The 22,677-nt window shown below is 42.1% G+C and overlaps 1 protein-coding gene across 6 annotated transcripts in view; it reads left to right on the top strand.

Annotated features, from left to right (window-relative positions):
* Pde1c (phosphodiesterase 1C) overlaps positions 1-22,677 on the top strand; it is a 433,383-nt gene that overhangs the window by 178,137 nt on the left and 232,569 nt on the right. The window contains exon 2 of one of the 6 annotated variants that reach the window (XM_050155520.1): positions 3,745-3,771. The exons of the other annotated variants lie outside the window; for them this stretch is intronic. Coding sequence (XP_050011477.1) covers positions 3,745-3,771 — 27 coding nt within the window. The remainder of the gene's footprint in view (positions 1-3,744; positions 3,772-22,677) is intronic. 6 annotated transcript variants of the gene reach the window in all.

The following is a 22,677-nucleotide window of genomic DNA, read 5'->3' as shown; positions in this document are numbered from 1 at the left end:
CCATTTGTGCCTTCTCCCTCAGCCCACTTTCCTACCGGGACATCCATGGGATCTGGCCTTGTGGAAACATGTAGTTAAATTACTTCGTGACTCTCTAAGTCTGACTCTCCAGCCCCTTGAGGGAACCAAGGGCTGAGAATTAAGATAAGCTGCATCTGTCTGTCCTCAGTGCTGTGGTCTCCATAGGCAAGGATGAAGACATGATTGTTTCCACTAGGAGTTGCTCTCCCAGAAAAGCAGGGTGCACACAAAGCAGAGTTTGATTTCTTACTATGTGTCTGGCCCCAACATTACTGTGCCCAACAGGGTGGTGTCTTGATGCCAACCTAAAGTGAAATCTGAATATTTTGGTTTTTCAAAGTAAACTTGTTGGAATATTAAGCTCATTTTTTTTGAGGTACCCATATGGCTTCTGCTCAGATACACACTTGAGAAGAGTGTAAGGTGCTACCAGGCACTCTATAATTTAACATCAATGTCTAATCATTCTCACTTATCCTGGGCATTAGAAAGACATTCCCAAATAGAGTGTTGACTTTGGAATACTTGCTACTTACTTTTGATCAAAGCTGTGCCTGTTTGCTTTGGAAACTCCCAGCTATGAAAATGCAAACAAAGTCATTTTCTATCTTCTTTGCTCCTTGTCAGAGATTTGGGACTTTTTGGAAGTTGAGTTCTTTCCCAGGTTGGCCTCATGGAGATGGCCTGCTGCCTCTTGGGCTCTGCATCTTCCACACTACCATCAGCTTAATGCAGATTTCAGAGCAAGGGGCTCTTTCTGCCCTTCTTTCCGAAAGCAGCTTAGTCTAGCTACGTGAACTGCGAGATTTTGCTGTCTTGTTTCAGGTTTCCACGACTCATATTTCAAGTAAACTCCATCAACCAAAACAATAGCGTTCTCACAAGCGGTGAGTCAGGGAGGAATTCTGCTGAAGTTCTTCAGAAACAAAAGGCCAGGAATAACCTGGGTTTCTTTTCCAGCTCCTTTCCTGCATTTGACTGGAAAGACACTGGTGTGTTTTCTGCTGTTGGGCTGGTTTTCTAAGCTTCCTGCTGGAATCTTTTAACCTCTTTGCATGATTTTCCCCAACACTTTTTGAAGTCTTCAGAATTTTATTTTCCGTAATGGACTCTAAGCCTCTATATCTTTAGAACTAGTTATTTCATCTGGTTATTTAGCAACTTAATAATTTAAAGAGTCGCTTAATTGTTTTTTTTTTTTTTATTTTGAGCCTCATTTCAATAAAGTATGAGATAGGTTCACACTCTCTAGGGTTTGTAGGGGATCTGAGTCAGTTACTTGCAGTTCCAGGAAGGGGAAAATGGTGTTCACTGTGAGCTAGCTCCCCAGACTCCTTCCTTTTCTTCTCTACGTAGGAAACCATGGCTATAGGAGATGTCCTTACTTTCCTAGTAAATCCGCAGTAAAGGAAAGGAATACAATGAAAGCATTTTTATTTCTTGCTAGGTACATTCATATTAGGAGCATGGACCACCTTGAAACCCAGCTGGAGGCTTATCTAGCTCAGAAGGCTCTCTGAGGAGGTGATACCTCAACTCAGACCTGAATAAGGAGCAGGAATCAGTGTCTGGGTACCATCTGCACTCTCAAGAGTACCTGAGTATTGAACCTTGAGCGTTTTCCATGGACTTGGGAGTATTTCTGTATTTTAAATGCTGACTTTCAAATACCATGGCGTTACTTGTGTGGGGTTCACTTTAATTTGGGGAAGTGTCTAAACAGATGAGACAATAAAAGAAAACCTTACTGTCTTTGCAATCAAGAACACTTCTCTGGAATTCAGGAGTATCAGGAATGGAGCAGCACTGTCTCCCTTTCCTTGGCCTAACAAATGCAGAGGCCGCATTTGGACCTGTGCGGATGACAGCTGCAAGGGATCCCTTCGCTTGGCCCAGGGATATTTACAATCTGCTGACCCGTGCCAGTTGATGTGCAAGCTTTTTGGACAGATGCAGAACTCCATGTGGAAAGGTTGCTAATCTCACAAACTCAAAACCGGTGGTGGAGGAAATCAAATACTTGGAATGCCCAGCACACGGCAGGGCCAGTACCTGGTGAATTAAATAGCCATTTTCCAGCTGGGATTATTCTGCCCTTTTCACTGACATGTACACGAAAGCATGAGTTACAACAGAACTGAACTCGAGGTCTCCTAGTCGGTGAAGTTATTAAATTAGATTTAAACCCCTTAAACTATATCTTACAGTTGCTGTTATAAAATACCACATAAGGTGCATGCCTTCTTTTCTTTCCAGAATAAATTCATTTGGAGAGTTATGGGAGATTAGCGGAACACAAGTGGGTATTTAAGTAGGTGCTGAAAACGAAGCTCTTCTTTCCATTCCCCTTTGATTCTCTCCCCGCCCCCAGCCGTGCCTTTGTGCAGCCCTTGCAAAGCACACCAGCACAGGCTGCCTTCCTCTGGTCCTCTGTGATTCATCATTTCTGATTAATTGTGAGGATTCTAAGCAGAGGCCAAGAGTGCCCATCTATTATTATGTGCCTTTGGGGGACTTTTCAGCCTTTCTTTAGTTTTTCCATGAACTTGAGTGGCTTCATGTGCGGTAAATGCCGACTTTCAAACACCATGACATTATTTGTGTGGGATTTGCCTTGATTTGGGGAAGTGTCTAAGTAGATGAGACAAGAAAGGAAAACTTACGAGAGGTGCTGTGAGGAGACAGATCTTCCTCTCAAGGTTTTCCTTTCCTCTAATTCTCTCCATTGGAGAATCTGCTAAAACTCTCCTGAGGATCTTAGAAGCTGATTCAAAACTGACACAGTCTGGAATAACACTGGGTATTGGATCAACTTTTAAGTTCATCTTCCTCTTGAATGTCACAGTGACCTAGGTGGAATAGTCAGAGTGGAAGTCACATCTCTGCTTGAGAGACCAGGAATCCCCGGGTATATGAGATTCGTCCAAGGCTAACTGACAAGGAAGTGGCAGAGATACACTCTACCTGGGTCTCTCCTGCTTCCCAGGAAAGTCTCAACCACACCATTAGCAAGTGTAGATGCTGCTTCTATTGTGTGCTTCTAGACTCTCTTAGAGCCTCATTTCCCATTTCATCCTTCTTTGGAAATCTATTTCTGATCTCATGGTTTAGTTCTGTAACACATCTATATTTTTAAAAGGATTATATAGGGCTTTTTAGCTTTGGGATGCAGTTCAGTAACAGACGTATGCTTAATATGCTTGAGGTCCTATGTGTGATTTCCAGCACACGCGCACACACACACACACACACACACACACAGCCTGATGATGAAGATGAAAATAACAATTGTAAAAGTCCAAATAACTAATAATTATTGCCCATTGCTTGTACCAGACAAAAGACTTTTCATAAGCCTCTGCTCACTGTGCTCTAATCCAATGGATCTTGGAAAGGCTGAGGCTTGAACCTGGATCTTGCTGTCTTTAAACCCCGCCTCAGTTGGGATCTCATACTGCCTTCTAAGGGAGGAAGGGAAACACATGGGAGCAGAGCCCCTGAGCTCCTGGAATGCTGCCTTTCACGGTGACGTTTACATGTGTTTTTGCCTGTCCAAACAATGACATAACAATTACAGACTAGCAGTTGGACTCGGAAATGACAGCGCAGAAGGAAATCCCAGAACTGTTGACACATATGCCTGATCCCTGCTAAAGCAATCCCTTCTGCCATTGCCTGCCAAAGGATCTTTCTGACATGAGTTTATGCTTCTTCTTTCTGCAGGAGGAAATATAAGAAAACGTCGCAGAGGTAAGTGCATCCTTTTGAGAAGCAGAACCTTCTCGGCTGTGGTTGATGAGCTGTGATGCAGCTCTTCCCAAGTTCGGCTTGTGGTGCACTGGAATTGGAATAAAGAGTCCCTGAGTCCTCCTTAGTGAGTCACTTGCTTTATCTCCTGCACCTCGTCCCCCGTCGTGGCTGCTGCTCTAAATTGAAATTGATTGTAAGGTGTACTGTATATCAGTGGGTAGACAGCTCATGTGAGCAGATCCTATGGATTTGGAAGCTTGTTACTGATGTGCTGTGATTTTTGCCAGAACCTTGACCAATAAGGGATGGGACTGCGTGGGCAGGTGAGAGGTGATGCTTCCTGGGGGCGAGTGCAGAGGCTTTAAATACACTTTGGATTCTCGTTCACCGGAGTGACTGAGAAAATACTGCTTAGCCACTTGCACAAAGCACCTTAGAGCAACGGTAGCCTTTTGATTTGATTGTAGAAAGTACTCTGCAGGAACTCGGATGAAGAACCTTGAAGCTATTTGGTACACACTGTCCCCACCCCTTAATAATACAACAGCTCCAACCTGCATACTTTGCATTTGTGATTCCAGTCTTTGAGGGTGGCGTCTCCCATTGAAGTGTTTTTCAGTAGATGGTGGTTGCTGGTTCAGGAGGACATAAGTTTTTTATGCATGTATAAAAGTGAGGAACACAGGGAAAGTGAGTGTAACCTCTAAATAATGGAATAATAAAGTGAACCTAGGAAATCTCATGGGCGCCGTGGCTGAATTGATTCACTGATCTAATTTTTCAGTGAGTTTCTGTGATGTATATTTAAAGTGCACAATAAAATGATTTGATTTAAGAATGCATGGTAAAAGTATTACCATAGTGAAGGAAATTCACATACCCTTTCCTTCACATATATAATTCGTTGGTTCATTAGGTTTTATTTGAGGGAAGGTCTTACTTTGTATCCTAAGCTGATCCGGAATTCAGTCTGCAGTGGAGGTTGCCCTAAACTAATGGCAATCCTCCTGCTTCAGCTTTCTGAGTGTTGGGATTTCAGACTTGAGCCACCATGCCAGAAAATATGTTCATCTAACATATTTTCTAGTGTTTCATAAGCTTATTTGATAATGATGGTACACAACCTTCTGTGGCCTCTTTAGCTTCTGGTCCAGCAATACCTCTTGCCACTTCCAATATTTTTCCTTCCTCTCTAAACTTTCACTATGGTGTAATTCTAAAAGTGACTGTAACTGCTTGGGGTGGGTAGGTGATTTCTTAGAAAGAGCTCTGATTGTCTTTTCATTCGTATATTTATCTGAGGCTTATTTAAGAGCACAGACCACATGTGCATCAGGGAGCGTCTCTGGAGTGATGCAGGGCATAATGGATTAATTTTGAAGTTACCCAGGAAACCCATGGAGAGAGCGGATAGATGTTGCCTGTGGTGACACTTTCCTGTTTCTAGCTTATGCTACTCCTTCCTCTCTGACTAAAACAGTTTAGTTTAGTGCTCTGAGATTTCTGCTTTCTGCATGTTACACAGCGGCTTCATCTTTTGTTCTTTCTCTCTAGTGTATTACACTTTCTGGTAGTTTGTTTTCATTCCGCCACAGGCCTGAAATACTGCTGCCTCTGAATAAATGTTGTTGAATGAAGTACTGCGAACTGTTCCTAAGGACTGAACCTTTAAGTTGATTTTCTCCCACCTCACACTATTGGTGATAGCACCAGGGAGAAGGGTCCTACACTATCCTTCGCACTTTAACCTTAAGTTGATTAAAAGAGAAACAGAAATTATTTTCTCATAGCATATAGGCTAAATAATGTCATAGGATCTTCCCAGGCCTTTTCTAGAAAAGGTGAATTAATTCTGTAAGAGCCAGACCTGCGATGTCATGGTGGAATGCAAGTCAGAACAAAAGTGCCATCATTTATAACAAATGCATTTTGTGCAAATAGCATCGTCAACTATTCCTGTCTTAATGGCCTTCGTTATGGAGAACCATTGGGGATATAATCAACATAAGTAACAAAATATCCTAGGCTACCGGGTTTGGGAAGTCCAGTCCCAACAAACAGGCATGCGCCAAGCATTTGTTGGTCCACATTTCATTCTAGAAGACTAGGGTTGGCTTTTCATGGGCTTTGAGTTCAGCAATACAGATTTCAGTAGATTACATCAAGATAAAAACCACTAGTGCAAACAAAATTTGCCAATAGTTTTCAATAAAGCATATTTAAATAGCCATTTATTATCAGCTTTTCTAATCAGTATCATCTAGTAGAGATTGCTGTGTTCTGTGTTTTCTAGTGTGCAGTCCAAAGACACACACGTATATAGCTGGGCTATGTGTGTTACTGAGATAAAAACTGGTTACAATTTGAAGGCTTCCTGGAGGTTGCTATCCTATTACAAATGCCAATGGCTTACACAGCCGACTACACACTTCTGTCTTGTTTAGGATGGTTGGGTTCATGGTAGTAATTGCATAAAAACCACTAAGCAGGATATAAGTTAATCACTCAGATTGGAGGGTACTATAGTCTTCAGTAGTAAAATGTAATTATCATTTTTTACATGGGCTAGCCATGGATATGAGACATTTCAGCATCACCTCAATTTTATATTAAAGGCAGACAGACAGGTGGGTGGGAGTCTTATTAAAGACCTGCTCAAACCTGTCAATGTTCAAATTACTCTAGTTGCTATTTATAAAAGTGTGTTTTCGTATAACTGATGTGAATGCAATTATATTTTTTATTGTGTGCCAGAAATAAAGATTGCTTTGTACCACCCTTATTGATGCTGAAGTACAAATTAAAAAGAATCAGCTTTGAACTCTTCTACTTTTAATAATTTTCATATTAAATAGATCTATGTCCTACTGATATCTTATAGACAACAGACTGTTCTCAGTGCTGCGGCTCAATCATTTTATTTTGCTCATGATGTCATGGCCTAGGAGATCCAGGTGGGACTTGCGCTCATGGTTTGGCTGGGATCTAACTGGTGTTATCTGGGGTTGCTCTGAGTGGACATGCTGCATGCAGGAGCTATGGTGCTCCATGTCTTTGTGTCTGCCTCCAGCGTCCCTCCCATCTCCGCACAAAGCTTTCACTCCCCACATGCTTTTACATAGCTCCCTCCTGCATGATAGTCTCAATCAAGGTGGCTACACTTTTTTTTTTGTGGCTTCTGAGCTGAGTGGTCTAAGTGGCAGCATTAGAACCTGCTTGTCTCTCACTTGCGTTCGGGGTTGACACACTGGTACAGAGTCACACCTGCTGTATCACTGCTCAGTCTACCAGCACACCTAGAGGCTCAGTAATCTGCCGCCTTCTTCAACTCATGTAGCTGACCATCAGCCTTTTCCTGAATGACTTTGTCTGAGACTTTTCTAGAAGCTCTAGGTATACCATCAGACAAATAGTGTAGGTAATTTAAGAGGACTGTCCCACAAGTTAGGCACTACTGTGCCTGGCTTCTGTGTTTGCTACAAGATTCCTTCGGGGTGGAAGTAGCTGTGAATTTTTTTCATGTTAGGGACAAGTGTATCATTGTGGCTGATAGCGGCTGGTTGAATTCTTAACGTTGCTAGTTTATTATTTATTTATTTGTGTGCATACGTGTGGGAGTGCACATGGCATGGTGCTCACGTGGAGGCCAGAGGAGTGAGAGTCTGTTTTCTTTTCCATTATGGAGTCAGTCTCAGGCTGTCAGATCTGCCTTCACTCTGGGAGCTGTCTGTCCAGCTCTGGCCCCCTCACCATCTCTCCATTATTTAGTCAAATACAACTGGTGGTTTTCTGTAAGAAAACTGAACAGCACTCATGACTTACAAGTTTTCTATTGTGTAGTTTTGATTTGGACATTAAAGAAAAGATAGCCGAGCATGTATAAATAATCTTTTTTTGTTTAGACTTTTCTTGCTGTTTACACATTTATTTAGTGTTCAAAACTATATTAAAGAAAAATACATGTACCTTCAAATAATTATCACACCACTCAAGCTCCCCAGAGGGAGTTATCTTTTTTGAAGTAATTCACAAATTATAAGGCAGATCTTAGTTCAAGAGAATGTTCTGAGTCTCATTTTTCGCACCAATGGAAAGACTTATTTCTTTCAACACCAAAATTCCAATAGAAGGGGTGGTGATGTTAGATGTGTTCCTTCTGGGTTACCAAAGGCACAATAGGTGGAAGGCAAGCATCTTTCTCTATAGAAAACCTCACTAGACTGGATTTTAACCAAACAGCATTAAGGGGACCCTCCCCATTTTGCTGTTGGGATGAGGCTTGTCCAGGAGGCCCTGTAATTTCAAGGATGGTGAAATGGTAATTTGATAGCTGGAGAGGACTATAGAGTACACCTGCTTCCCAGAAACTTCTCATCAGGTTGTTCTCAATACAAAATCAGCCTCAAGTCATCAGGCTTAGAGAAGTTTAACTCTTTGAGGAAGCTTGCCAGATCAGAGAGAGGATAATTCCAGAGACCTAGAAATCATCTGGTACTCCTAGCCTGCTCTTCAAGAATGGGATTTCTATTCAAGATGGTGTAACAAGCTGGATCAATGTCTGCTTTTCATGGTATTTGATTTTACTGATACATATTTAAAGAGTTATATTTATATAAAATTATTAATTTTTAAAGAAATTATTTATTTTTATTTTATATACATTGGTGTTTTGCCTGAATGTATATCTGTGTGAAAGCTTCAGATCTCCTGGAACTGGAGTTACAGACAGCTGTAAGTTGCCATGTGGGTCCCGGGAATTGAACCTGGGTGCTCTGGAAGAGCAGCCAGTGCTCTTAACCAGTCCCCTAGATAAAAATTATTAATGAAATCATGATTTTCCAGAAGTTTTCAATGAGAACATTTTTAGATAGTTATTTTAATCTCAACTTCTCTGATGAGTGCCATCTCCTGGTAAAGATTTGTATGTCTGCTACTATCTTGTCTGTGATTGGTCAGCATGTGGAGAGGCTTGATAAATCCTGCGTGACCTCAGCAGCTATATGGCCAACCTTTATGTCTACACGGTGACAGTTCAGATATTGATCAAGATGTATTAAATTTGGAGTTAAGCCTTTCTAGATCATGAAAGCCTGTAATATTTAGCATGATAGTTAGATTGTTTGTTATTAATTGTATTTCTATTTAGTTTAGATAGAAGTTCTGCTTCTTACTATAATTGAGTTATCAATTGGAATAATTAATGAGCTACTAAGTTTATGCTTTTGACAATCACATTACTTGGAGTCACATATATAGTTCATTATAAAAACCTTCCTCTTTAAGAATCCTATCTCTGCTAACTTACTAAAAACTGGAAATAAAATGAGAGGTAAAAATGCCTTTGTGGACAGGTCTGCGTGCTTATGGGTGAGACTCACGTAAACAAAATAATTACAATAGAATATGGTGGGCCTAAGGATTGAGGGCCATTGGACAGCTGGCTGGGTCGGGGGGGGGGCTTGTGATGTCATACACGTCTCTCACTAGATCACAAACGAGACACATTGCTGCTTACTCTGCACGAGGCTTCAAAGTGCAGGCACAGTGAAGTCCAGCAGGGTAGTTCAGAATCTCTTCTTGGACTTCCTGTTTTCAGTTCCATTTAAAATGTATGTTTCCCTGATTCTTTGGCTCTTTTCTCAAAGAACCAAATGGCTCAAAAGCAGTCTGGACACAAGAATACCCTGGATATTGACATCTGCATAAATATCTTTGAAGAAGATTTTGTAATGACTAGGGAGGCCTCTTCCTGAAGAGGGGCCTCTGTCTGCTGCAAGGCTAATGGAGGAGTCACCCCCTCCAGCCATCTTGTCCTTTTCTTCTTCTGGGCCCTAATGGAGCTCTGCCATCAAATTTGACGAGTTCAGTAAATGATGGCACCCACAAGTAATGCCCTTTGTCAGATCTATCCATCTCTTTCTGCCTTCATGGATCCACTTCTTCCATGAGTCCTTTGCTGATCTGCCTCCTTTACTGTTAATAATAGAGTGTCGGGTTTGAGGGCTAAGGAGGTGAGTGTCTTGCAGTCTTTGGGAAGGCTGCCTGCTAAGCACTTGTATCCTGGTGTGAGCAGGTGCATCTCTACCTCTCACATCCTTCCCCAGGTATAATATGATCCTTCGGTGAATACTGAAGTTCTCCTGATATCTTAAAAACGATTGGTGGACTTTTGTACTCTGTTTTTGCAGATAAAATTGTCAGTGAAAAGAGATGTTCGGGAAGCTAACAGAGGTCACATAGGATTTATTAAGACATGTGTTTCTACATAAATGCACAGTTAATCATGTATTCTGTGGTCTATTTAGTAGAACTGCTTTCAGAACCTAAGAATTAATGAAGACACTAGGGGGTGAAAGAATCTTCTGAGAGGTAAAACCCTTTCAAATATTTTTCTATATTCCCAGTTGCCAGCAGAATTAGGGTGATTTTACAGCAACTGTAGATAATTCAAGGCAGATGAGAGAGAGCGGGGGGGGGGGGGTAGTCCCATTTAGAGTACAGATCAGGGATGTGCATGATACTTAGCATAGGAAAAATACCACCAGGGTTTGTCATTTTGGATGGAGCAGAATGTGGGAGAGAGGAGGATGGAGGGTCTGCGGAGACAGCTTTGGTCATAGTTCTGAATAGCGGACAACCATCCCTCACTCAGAGGCTCCACTAAAGCATCAGTAGGAGTCTTATGGTGTGGAGCCAGAGAAGCTGATTAGTGGGAGATGAGAACTAAGCAGGGAGGGAGATAGGATCCTGGGCTGTAGGAGGTCAAGTGTTGGTGATGCTACTGCTAACAGGAAGGACCCCTGCACTGAGCTGTCATTTTCTTAGCTAAGAGAAACAAGTGACTGCAATGCAGTGTCCTTATAACTGGTCATTGCTACCCATCTATGATGAAAATTTGTGTTATTGGATATGTTCTTTCATGTTTCTTCAGCATTACCCTGTTGTTCTTCCTTCTTCCCTGGTTTTGTAGCAGACTGTGCACCTTTGCTTACTATGGTCTGGTTTTTATTTTGATAATTCAAGCACATTATCCTTTGCTTAGTGTATTGGAAGTCTCCCCAATCATTCCCTTCTTTAATGGTTTTCATTTTCTCAGTCTGCCTATCTGCATCTAACTGTTTCTCTACAGTCTCTCTGATTGTGTTTAAAAACAACAAACATGTTCAAGCATGCACAGAGTTTCAATTAGTAAGAAAACAGGCCATGAATTTGAAGAAGAACAAAGTCTTACTTAGGATTTCTCTTTCTGTGAAAGGACACCATGAACACACAACTCTGATAAACGAAAGCATTTAATTGAGGTTGCGGCTTATGATTTAGAAGTTCAGTCCATTATCATCATGTCAGGGAGTATAGTGGTGTGCAGGAAGACATGGTGCTGGCTACATCTTGGCTAGAAGGCAACAGGAAGTGGAATGAGAGAGGGAAACTGCAAGAATGTGCAGTCAGTTACCCAGCCCTTTAGAAGTTGTGTAAAGGTCTTTTTGGACCTATTCTAAGGTCATCACGAATCATTTTCATGATGGGAGTAAGTGTTGAGTTTCTGGATTAATGTGTCGTTGTGTTCCCTCCTTCTAGAGTTTTGATTTTTAAAATTAAAAAATTTTAAATTTTAATTGCTTAATCATATTTTCCTCCAAGATTCAATTTAGAAGCACTATCTTTCAATTAGTCTTCTTAGATATTTCCACCTAATATGTACCCTGTACTCTCAATTATTTCTCATTGAATTCTATGTACAAGAGTTAGATGTTTGTTGTTCTTGGGACAGTTGTGATATTTTAAATTTTTTTTGAGTGAAGAATGGTGGGCAGTGCAGGTATTTATTTTTTAAAATGCAGTATTTTATTTGTTGATGTTTTGAATGGTGGTGGTGGTGGTGGTGTGTGTGTGTGTGTGTGTGTGTGTGTGTGTATGAGAGAGAGACACAAACACACAGAATGAAAACAAACACATGAGCATACACATATATATGTCAAGTATACATGGGCAAGCCAAAGGACAGCTTGCTACAACTGGTTCTCTCCTTTCACCATGCTCATCCTGGAGGTTGAGCCAGGTCGTCAGGCTCGGCAACAATCCCAACTGAGCCATCTCACTGGCCCTGGGCTTATTCCTTAAATGTTGTTTGAGTTTATGATGGGTGAGATTGCAGCCTTCCATATGTTTTTTATTGTGGGTGAGAACTAAAGTCGGTGATTCTGTGTATAAATAAGCTCAGGTTGACAGATGACGCATGCTTGCAAATGGTTCTGCATTCACTGCAGAGTCCTGCATCCAGACTCCCATTTGGCTCTCACACTGGCCAGCATGGTGGCCTGTGAGGTCAGCAAGACAGATGGCATGCATGGCAAGAATGTGCAAGTGGATCCTTGCTGGGATCACTGCCTTTGCTTTTCTCGTTCATTTTCTCCACTGAGGGGCTGTGGCTTTGGGTGAAATCTCAAAGGACCTTTGCTCTGCCTCAATGCTTCAAGATTTATTTTCTTTCATTCTGACCACCAAGCTGGGACATGTTCCGAGCAGTGTCTCCCGTACTTGAGAAGGATTCTTTTGAATGTTGGAAAATGTGACTATTGCTTGGCTTTTCTGTGATGTTTTGCAGAGTGAGTTTCAGAATCATTTTCTTAGGTTGCATAATGAGGCCCAAATGCCTCTGTAAGAGTGCCAGCAGCCCTGACGATGGGAGGTCACTGTGCTTTACAAGTTATGCTCAGAGTTTAAGTTACCAAAGGAAGCAATGTCTCTAGACCCGACCTAATGTCAGTGCCTGAGATACGAAAGGGTGCAATCAACTGGTTCAATACAGTAATTGCCAAAGCTGGGTCCAAACTCAACCTCCACCAGCAGCTGCATGACAAGTGGCTTTCAGGGCCTCTGGAGACACTGAGTCGATCAGTGTAGATCAGTGTTCCTGATTCTGATCCTGTTGATGTGGCAACTGGCCTGCGTGTGTATCTCAGGCACTTTGATAGATATCTGCCTATCCACCAGATATCACTTGCTATTCCTTGCTATCTCTTAGTTGTGGTAGCCAAAAATGTCCTCCGGGAATCAAATTCACCTGTGGTGGAGAAGTAGATGACTAGTGTCAAGATTAATATCAAGGCTTTGTCTTTGTCGCTAGTGTCGTTGGCTGTGCCAGTTGCCCATGTCCTGCCCCAGTGTCTTCATCTCTAGAGTTGACATTGAGATGACATGTGGCTAACAACCAGGATTTTCTGCCTCTAATTTTTGGGGTCTTGCAGGGTTGGTGGGTACTCTGTGCTATGCACCCGAATTACCAGAAGTAGCATAATTTCCACCTAGCACGTAGGTTACTGGATAGGTAACGGGATCTGTGCCCAGAATGATGGTCTTTTGGCCATCAACCAGGCTACCTCTGGTTTAGAGGCTTGTAATTTTGCCTGGGTAGGAAGACCTAGCCACGGGAAGAATGTTTAAGAATAGTTGCTAAACTGCAATCTTTGGCAATAAAATTCTGTACCGGGTGAGTTTATCCTGTGCAAGGTACTCACTCCACACACACCACCATCATCTCATCGCGGCGCTGCAATGGGCAATCTGCCCAGAGGACGTAGGAGAAATGAGACACTAACTGGAGGTTTCAGCACAGAAAATGTGCTCCAACCAGACTCTAAAGGCACCCCTTTAGAGGTCTGGGTTACCTCACTCAGGATAGTGTTTTCTATTCCCATCCAGTTGCATGCAAAATTCGAGAAGTCATTGTTTTTTACCGCTGAGTAGTATTCTAATGTGTATATATTCCACACTTTCTTCATCCATTCTGAAGGGCATTTTTAAAAAAACAAAAAACCAAGTTTTTTCTGCTGTAGGGCATTTTTTAGATTAGGGATTCATCTGGTGGGTCCAGATCGTTGTGGATGGCACCATCCCTGGGCTAGTGGTCCTGGGTTCTATAAGAGAAAGCAAACTGAGCAATTTGTGAAGGGCAAGCAGCACCGCTCCATGGTCTCTGCATCAGCTCCTGCCTCCAGGTTCCTGTCCTGAATTCCATCAGTGATGAACTGTGATGTGGAAGTTTAAGCTAAAAGACACCCTCCTTTCTTCCCCAAGGTGTTTTAGTCATGGAGTTTCAGCACAGCAGTGGTAATCCTAAAGAGGATACTATTTGTTTCCTTCCTCAAATGAGGCAGGTAAGTCTACAGAAGTTAAAAGTCAGAAGGATGCACCTTTGAGACGTTGTTTCCTTCCTCTGCCTGTTGTTCATTTTTAAAAGGCGGGGTCTCAAGTAGCCCAGGCTGACCTCAAATCTTTTACGTAGGTGGTGATTTCTGCTCCTCTTGCACCAGCCTCTGGGGTGCTGGGAGTACAAACATGCACCGCCATGCCTGATTGATAGGGCTCCTGGGGTTGAACCCAGGGCCTCTTGCATGCCACTGGCCCCTCTGTTCCTTCTGTAAAAGGACATTTTCCATTTGAAATGTCTTTGCATCTGTTCTTAACCTAAAAGATACAGCCCCAGGAGAGTTTAATGATGGCGTATTTTTAAAGAGCTATATTTATGCAGCATGATTCAAGCAAAGGAAATCCTCCCCTACCACCTGCTGTTTCTTCATTTTTACAAATCATCCATTTTGTGCTTAACATCCTCAAGTATTTTGAAGTCACGTGATCAGTCATCCATAAACCCATAACTCTTTGTTCATAAAAATAGAAACTGAGAGAAAGAGATTCACGCTGCCTTTTCTATCCTTGTTTGCTGTCTTGCTGCCTTTCAGCATTCGTCCGCTCATTCCCTGAATTTTTCCCGCTCCCTCAGCACGAGTAGAATTTAGACCATTTCTTCCTTTCGTTTTTGGATGCCAGGAAAAGGGAATCAGAATGAGGAATTCCAAACAAGTCGGATAGAGCTGAGTAAGTGGAGGATGGACTTTGGAAAAAGCACATCTGCGGTGTTGCTCAGCTAAAGAGTTACTGGGGTGAAAGCTTGGGGTAAAGATCAGGGTGCTGGAGTTTTGAGTACTTGGGCTGAAACTCAAGTCCTGGCACCAACCCTGTGTAATGATGGGGGTGTATGTGGTTCCCTTTCACTACTAGAATCTCTTTCTTCTCTTTCATCTGCAAATGGATTTGTTTCTAGAATGCTCTACCTTCTTCTTCTTCTTCTTCTTCTTCTTCTTCTTCTTCTTCTTCTTCTTCTTCTTCTTCTTCTTCTTCTTCTTCTTCTTCTTCTTCTTCTTCTTCTCCTCCTCCTCCTCCTCCTCCTCCTCCTCCTCCTCCTCCTCCTCCTCCTCCTTCTTTTTTCTTGTTATTTCATGACAGGATCTCTCTTTGTAGCCCTGGCTGTCCTGGAACTTATAGGTTGGTGCTTTCTAGGGTTCTTATGAGCCCAAAACAAAATAGAAATAGCATGTGTAAATCACACGGGAGTTGTTGGTATATAGACAGACATTGACTGCTTGGGCCACCCCTCAGAGAGGCCATCAGGGTGCAGGCAATGCTGTGTTTTGTCTCAGGTCATCCAAGAGAGCTGGTGAGATGAATAGGGCCTTGAGCTTTAGTGGTTCTGTGAGAGCAGGGGCATAGTCTTGGTGACAAAACTGAAAAATCAACAAATTGCTCAGGGTACACGGAATAGGACTGAAAAATGGCTCAGGAGGGGGAAGTAGAGAAAGTTACATGGGGTCTAAAGTAGGACAGCAAGTTTTCCAGGGCCCTGGCTGGTGTGGCGATGGGATTGCTCCACGTGGATAGGCACTTTCCTTCCATATTCTCTGACACATTTGTATTTTATAATTAAAACTTCTTTCCTTTAAGCACTCACGGTGTAAACAGCACTGCATTCCAGTGGTCTGCGTGCATTCTAGACTCAGGATGCCCAGCCACTGGACCTGTGTTTCTTAAAGTACATGGCCTTTATAAATTACTTGTTTCTCAAAGTTAGTAATTCTCGACAGTGGAGAAAGTCACCCCAAAGGACATTTGTCAGTGTGGAAAGGCATTTCTAGTCACTCTCCTTAAAAACCCCACTTGTTATTGTGTATATGTGGGCACCTGCATCATGGCACACACATGGAGGTCAGAAAACAACTGGGCAGCCCAGCTGTTGGTTCTGAGGCTTACTACTGGCTTCTAGTGAATTGATACTCCGGCTGAGAAAATAATAAGGAATTATCCAAAATATTAGTAGTGCTGATGTTGGAAACCTTGATTAAAGCTTCTCCTTAGGACTGGGGAGATGGCTCAGTGGGTAAAGCACCTATCAAGCAAACATGGAAGAGCAGTGTCCAGATTCCCAGCATCTACATCAACAATAGCTTGGTGGCTCACCAATAACCCCACTAACCCTGGAGGTGGATACAACCAGAGCAAACTGGCTGGCTAGACCAGCTGGGTCATGGAGCCCTAGGTTCAAGTGGTAGACCCTATCTCAGTATGCTGGGTGGAGAACAATTGAAAAGGGCATCCTCTGCCTTCCACACATATAGGCACACACTATATGCATACACACATATGCAAAAGTGAAACTTCACTTTTTAATAATTTGACAATTGAGCAATAATTGGACATAGTGATATATGTCTGTTGCCCACTTCCTTGGGAGGCAGAGGTAGGAGAATTGTTTGAGTTTGGGAATTGAGGCCAGTCTGGGCAATAAGGTAGACCTTCTCTCAAAACAGCAAGAACCAAAACATTGGAAAGAGAAACAGGATGGGAGGAAGCCCAGAAGGCAGGCAGGGAGGGAGGGAGGGAGGGAGGGAGGGAGGGAGGGAGAGAGGGAGAGAGGGAGGGAGAGGGAGAGGGAGAGAGACAGAGACATCACCTTATGAAACTATGGTGAGTTTAAATGGATAAAGGTGAAAACTGAGTGCTTTCAGGACTCAATAAATGCAGTGTTTTAGGTATTATTAATTGTTCCATTTTAGCTTATAATTTGTTCAGTGTATCACATTGATAGATGATATTCCATAGCTTATGTAGCTGAATACAAGATTTTATATGTGTGGTAAGTGCACTTAAATTTCACAAGGAAAAACATTTTAAATGCTTTTTTAAAAATAATGCACGAAAGGGGATTTTCAAGTAATTTGAAGGGATATGTTGTTTGGTTTATGTACATTTAGCATACTTTGTTCTGAAAAAACTCAGAAATCCTGAGTTCCATATGCTAGTCTGCTTGTTCCCCCAAAGCATAAAATTACAGATCTTAATAGAAACAGTTGGTGTGATTGCATATCCACCAAGGAGGCAATAAAGCAAAGTATCCTATACATGTGGGGTTCCGAAAGGAAATTATCAGAATACTTTCAGCAAAAATTAGTGCTGCAAAGCAAGCAAAAAATAAAAATAAATAAACCAAGTCAATTTCTTCTTAGTATACCCAGGCTACAGAATTATCCATTGAAATCGTTAGCCAATAGCAAGATGGGTCCCTGGAAAACAGGGCTGAAAAGGGAATCCTGCAAGTTGCTCTTGGCTTTGAGAACCACAATTACCATTCTCTGCCACTAGGGGACTGGAGCCCCTACTGCTGGCTGTCTTTTTGCCTCTCTAAGTGCAAATGGAAGTCTTGTGGATTGACTATGCCTCAGGACATGTCTGTCATCAGATCATTGTCAAGGGCTCTGTAGGCTTCACATAGCAACTAAAGGGCATATGAGATCTGGATGACGATGATGACTGCAGTGTATGCTGTGAGATCCTCTCTTCTTGCTCTTAGACCAGATCCATAGTACTCCCTTGCTACAGTGCCATGAGGACACTGTTAACTAGCAGTGTGCCGTGCTGTTAGTAACTGTGCCTTCTTCAATAGTTAGTGATGCTCACTCATGGTCCTTTATTAAGAAAACGGGTGGTGGGGGTGGAATTAACCCTTTTGGTAAAGTCAACAGACCCCAACTGATGGGTAAGCAGAAGACTCATCCCTTCAGGGGACAGCTGCTCCTCTCTGGAAATAAAGATCCTGATAGTGATATACTACTGTGCTGTTGGCAGCAGGATGGTGCTAGGCGGCTGTGAGCACAGCCCTCCCTTAAAACTGGGCTGTGCCCAGCAGGGTGTGCTAACTCCATGGTTTCACCTGTTTGCTTTGCATCTGCCTCCCCTGCTGATTTCACCACATCAAGAACTGTGCTCTTGGATTTTGTGTGCAATTTTGGGGCTCCAAGATGAGGTCTGATGAAGCAATTGTGAAGCTTGAATTGCTCCCCATTAAGCATCATTATTTTGAATAAAAAGAAACTTTCCTCAAATTAGTCTCTTGTGTGAAGAGTGAATCCTGTTTAAGGGATACTTGTGATGCTAGATGGAGGGGCCCGATGGGTTCCCAGCCTTGGCACCAATGACTTGCTTGTGTCGCTGGCTTGTGTGCAGCATTGGAACTGCATGATTATACGAGGAGTCCAGAAGCAGGGCGGTGCACAGTGGCATTCAGAACATGGATTTGGAGGTCTCAGATCTAAGCTTAAATCCAATTTCCATTCTTCTTTAACATTGGAATTCTTCAGCCAATTATGTATGTAGTATGTCAGGATAGTGACTGCACACAGTACCCAGTGCATGGGCTGTAAAATAAGCAAGATGATACACACACACACACACACACACACACACACACACACACACACAGTATGTGGCCAGTTCTGGGCATATAGCAGGGGTTTAATAAACATCAGCTGTTAAGTCACTGTACTGCCTCCCCATAACAGTTAATGCATAGGCTATCATCTGCCGTCATGATTCATAGCAAGATCTTGCAAACTCTCTGCAAAACTTGGTCCCTTCTGGGATTTCCTTGGCTTATGCAGTCCCTCAGATTCTCATCCATCAGGATTCGTTGGCAAAGTGATAGAAAATTATATCTCAGAGTGGGAAAAACTCCTATTTCATGCTTCACACCAATCCCCCATGCACTGGAAAGCAAAGTACATGTCTTCAGAAAGGCGAGTTCAAATCTGATCATTTGAATTGGAAATCTCAGGTGACATTTCTTCCTTGACTCTCTTTTGGTCCCTGTATTCATCCTCTTACAGTGCTGGGATGTGTGGTCTGTGGCTGACCTAAGAGATTTAAGATCTGTAGGATGAAAGCCAGTCAGCATGCTTTGCATTAATAGTGCTTCTGAAAAGTTAGATGAAAAAAAATTGAAAGTGTAATATTTATTTTTAAAAATGAGTGTTACCAAGAATATCAATACAACATATTCTATTTATTGATGCGAAGTTTGACTTGTTTGACACCACTCCCAGACTTTTAATTCACTTACATAGAGCTGAGTGCAGCCCTATATGGCCACATACCCAGAGATATGGAACAAAGAACCACACAAAGAGCAAAAAGTGCTTCTTATCCTCTGGGAGCAAAGGGGGGAAAGGGAGAGGGAGAGAGAGAAGGAGGAAGAGGGTGGAAGAGAGAGAGAGGGAGAAAGAGAGAGAGGAAGGGGGAGATAAAGAGGGAGAGGTTGGGAAGGAGGGAGAGAGAAGAAGGACAGGGCGGGAGAGGGAGATATAGGAGGAAGGGTGAGGGTTGGAGGGATGGAGAGAGAGAAGGGGAGAGAGGGAGAGATAAAGAGGGAGAGGGTGGGAGGGATGGTGAGAGGCAGGGATGGAGGGAGAGAGAAGGAGGAAGAAGGAAGGAGGGGGAGGGACATGGAGGCAGAGATAGAGGAAGGAAGAGAAAGGGAGATAGAGGGAGAGGAAGATAGAGAAAGAGGGAGGGAGAGGGAGGAAGAAGGAGGGAGAGAGATATACCTATACCCACACACAGACAGGTTATTTAAAAATATGTAAATAAATAACTATATGTAAGAATATCAGCCAAATGTGGAACTGTGAAAATAATGAGTAGTTGATTTTTTAGTATTATATATTTAAATTAAATATTTTGAAATAGTTTAAGGTTTATAGAATTATAAAGCGAATACAGTACCTTTACTAATTTTTAAAATGTTTTATCTTATGTTTTGAGAATTTCATCCAAACATTGACTTAGTTAGGGTTTCTAACTATGCTGTGAAGAGGCACCATGACCCTGGCAACTCTTACAAACAAAATCATTTAATTTGGACTAACTTAAAGTTCAGAGGTTTAGTCCATTATCATCATTGTGGGAAGCATGGTGGCATATAGGCAGACATGATGCTGGAGAAGTAACTGAGAGTTCTACATATGGATCATCAGGCAACAGGAAGAGAGAGTGACACTGGGCCTGGCTTGAGCATCTGAAACACCAAAGCTCACCCCCAGTGACATACATCCTCTGACAAGGCCAGTCCTGCTATAACACCTACTACAACAAAGCCATGCCTCTAAATAGTGGCACTCCACTCCCTCTGGGCCTCTGGGGGCCATTTCATTCAAACTACATGTATTTTATTTAATTGAACAGTGTTCACCTTCTAAGAAACAGCAATCACTAATTTAGAGGAGAGGTCTTTGGAGAACTGGGATAAAGGTGAGGCTCCCAGAGCATGTTACTGCTAGGTAGGTGGAAGGTTCTGGGGAAATTGGCAGGCAGATAGTGTTTGGTGACTACCTGGCACACAGGGAAGACTGTAATGGATCTTCCTTGTACCCAAATGCTAATATGGATCTCTACAATTCGCACATTATGAGTAGTGTAGATAAAACCTGCTGAGTTTGTTTAGTGCTGTGCATATGTATGTTTTTAGGCCTGACCACTTGGTGTTGGAAACCAATTAGGGGGCTTGTCCCTGAGGAAGACTGCTCTCTCTCTCTCTCTCTCTCTCTCTCTCTCTCTCCATTAGTTACCTGTTACCTGTAGGTTTTCATCTTGGTGGAGAAGCCTTGTGAGATTTCTGCCATTCATGTTAGGTTGCCAATTGGTATGGTACCTATGCAGGTCTAATTTAGGCAACTATATTATTGAGATTTCACAAGTACAGCTTCCCTGTCTTATGTAGAAGTCACTATCTCTCAGTAGATATTTTGGTCCTCTGACTCTTAGAATCTGTTTGCCTCCTCTTCTGTGGTGTTCTTTGAACCTTAATTATTGACCTTAATTCCTGAGCAGGTGGAGTCCTCTATTATGTAGGGTACCACATGTGTTTTCTGCCAGTGTTTTGTATTTTACATATAGGTCTTTGATCCATTTGAAGTTAGCTCTTGTGAAAAATGATAGGTATAGGTTCAATTTCATTCTTCTACATGTAGGCATCCAGTTTTCTCAGAACCATTTGTTGAAGATGATATCTTTTTCAGTGACTATCAAATATCAAATGACTATACTTAGGTATATTTCTGTTTCGGTGTTTTATTTTGTTCCATTCATGTACATGTCTGTTTTTATGCCATTAATATGTTATTTTTATTACTATAGCTGTGCAATATATATCTTGATATATGGAATGGTAATTCCTTAAACTTGATGCATTCAACTTACAAGGCTTCTGCTGACTTTCCTAATTGTGTTGTTGAGTTTTTCATTTTGGCTTGTGTTGTCTTCTTTATTTCTATATTTTTACTGAGTTGTTTTCAAATTCTGAATTGTATTTGTAATTTCCTTTAGCCATATGTTTGTTTTGTAACATGCATTCATTTATTTATTTTATCTTCTTTAAGTTCATTAAACTGTTTTTCTTTTCATTTTTACATTGATTTTATTGAGCTTTACATTTTTCTCTGCTCCCGTCCTTTCCTCCTGCCTCCCTTTGAACCCTTTCCCATGGTCCCCATGCTCCCAATTTACCCAGGAGATTATGTCTTTTTCTACTTCCCATGTAGATTAGATCCATGTATGTCTCTCTTAGGGTCCTCATTGTTGTCTAGATTCTCTGGAATTGTGAATTATGGGCTGGTTTTCTTTGCTTTATGTTTAAAAACCACTTATGAGTGAGTACATGTGATATTTGTCTTTCTGTGTCTGGGTTACCTTACTCAATATGATGTTTTCTAGCTCCATCCATTTGCCTGCAAATTTCAAGATGTTATTTTTTTTGCTGTGTAGTACTCCATTGTGTAAATGTACCACACTTTCCTTATCCATTCTTTGGTCGAGGGGCATTTAGGTTGTTTCTGTGTTCTGACTATGACAAACAATGGTGCTATTAACATGGTTGAGCACATGTCCTTGTAGTACATTGAGCATCCTTTGGATATATACCCAAAAGTGGTATTGCTGGGTTTTGAGGAAAGCTGTTTCCTAATTTTTTTAAATTAATTAATTAATTAATTTAAGATTTCTGTCTCTTCCCCGCCACTGCCTCCTATATCCCTCCCCCTCCCCCAGTCAACTCCCCCTCTCTCATCAGCCCAAAGAGCAGACCGGGTTCCCTGCCCTGTGGGGAATCCAAAGACCTCCCACCTCCATCTAGGTCTAGTAAGGTGAACATCCAAACAGCCTAGGCTCCCACAAAGCCAGTACGTGCAGTAGGATCAAAACCCAGTGCCATTGTTCTTGACTTCTCAGCAGTCCTCATTGTCCACTATGTTCAATGAGTCGGTTTTATCCCATGCTTTTTCAGACCCAGGCCAGCTGGCCTTGGTGAGTTCCCGATAGAACATCCCCATTGTCTCAGTGTGTGGGTGCACCCCTCATAGCCCTGAGTTCCTTGCTTGTGCTCTCTCTCCTTCTGCTCCTGTTTTGGACCTTGGGGTTGTATTCTGGTGCTCCAATGTGGGACTCTGTCTCTGTCTCCTTTCATTGCCTGATGAAGGTTAATATCCAGGAGGATGTCTATATGCTTTTCTTTGGGTTCACCTTCTTATTTAGCTTCTCTAGGATCATGAATTATAGGCTCAATGTCCTTTATTTATGGCTAGAAACCATATATGAGTGAGTACATCCCATGTTCCTCTTTTTGGGTCTGGCTTACCTCACTCAGGATAGTATTTTCTATTTCCGTCCATTTGCATGCAAAATTCAAGAAGTCATTGTTTTTTACTGCTGAGTAGTACTCTAATATGTATATATTCCATACTTTCT

This window comes from Alexandromys fortis, unplaced genomic scaffold, assembly GCF_014885135.2.
Source record: "Alexandromys fortis isolate MF-2015 unplaced genomic scaffold, M_Fortis_MF-2015_v1.1 scaffold_93, whole genome shotgun sequence".
Classification (NCBI taxonomy): Eukaryota; Metazoa; Chordata; class Mammalia; order Rodentia; family Cricetidae; genus Alexandromys; species Alexandromys fortis.
The sequence above is the reverse complement of the archived record's forward strand: the minus strand, read 5'-3'. Positions and strand labels throughout refer to the sequence as shown.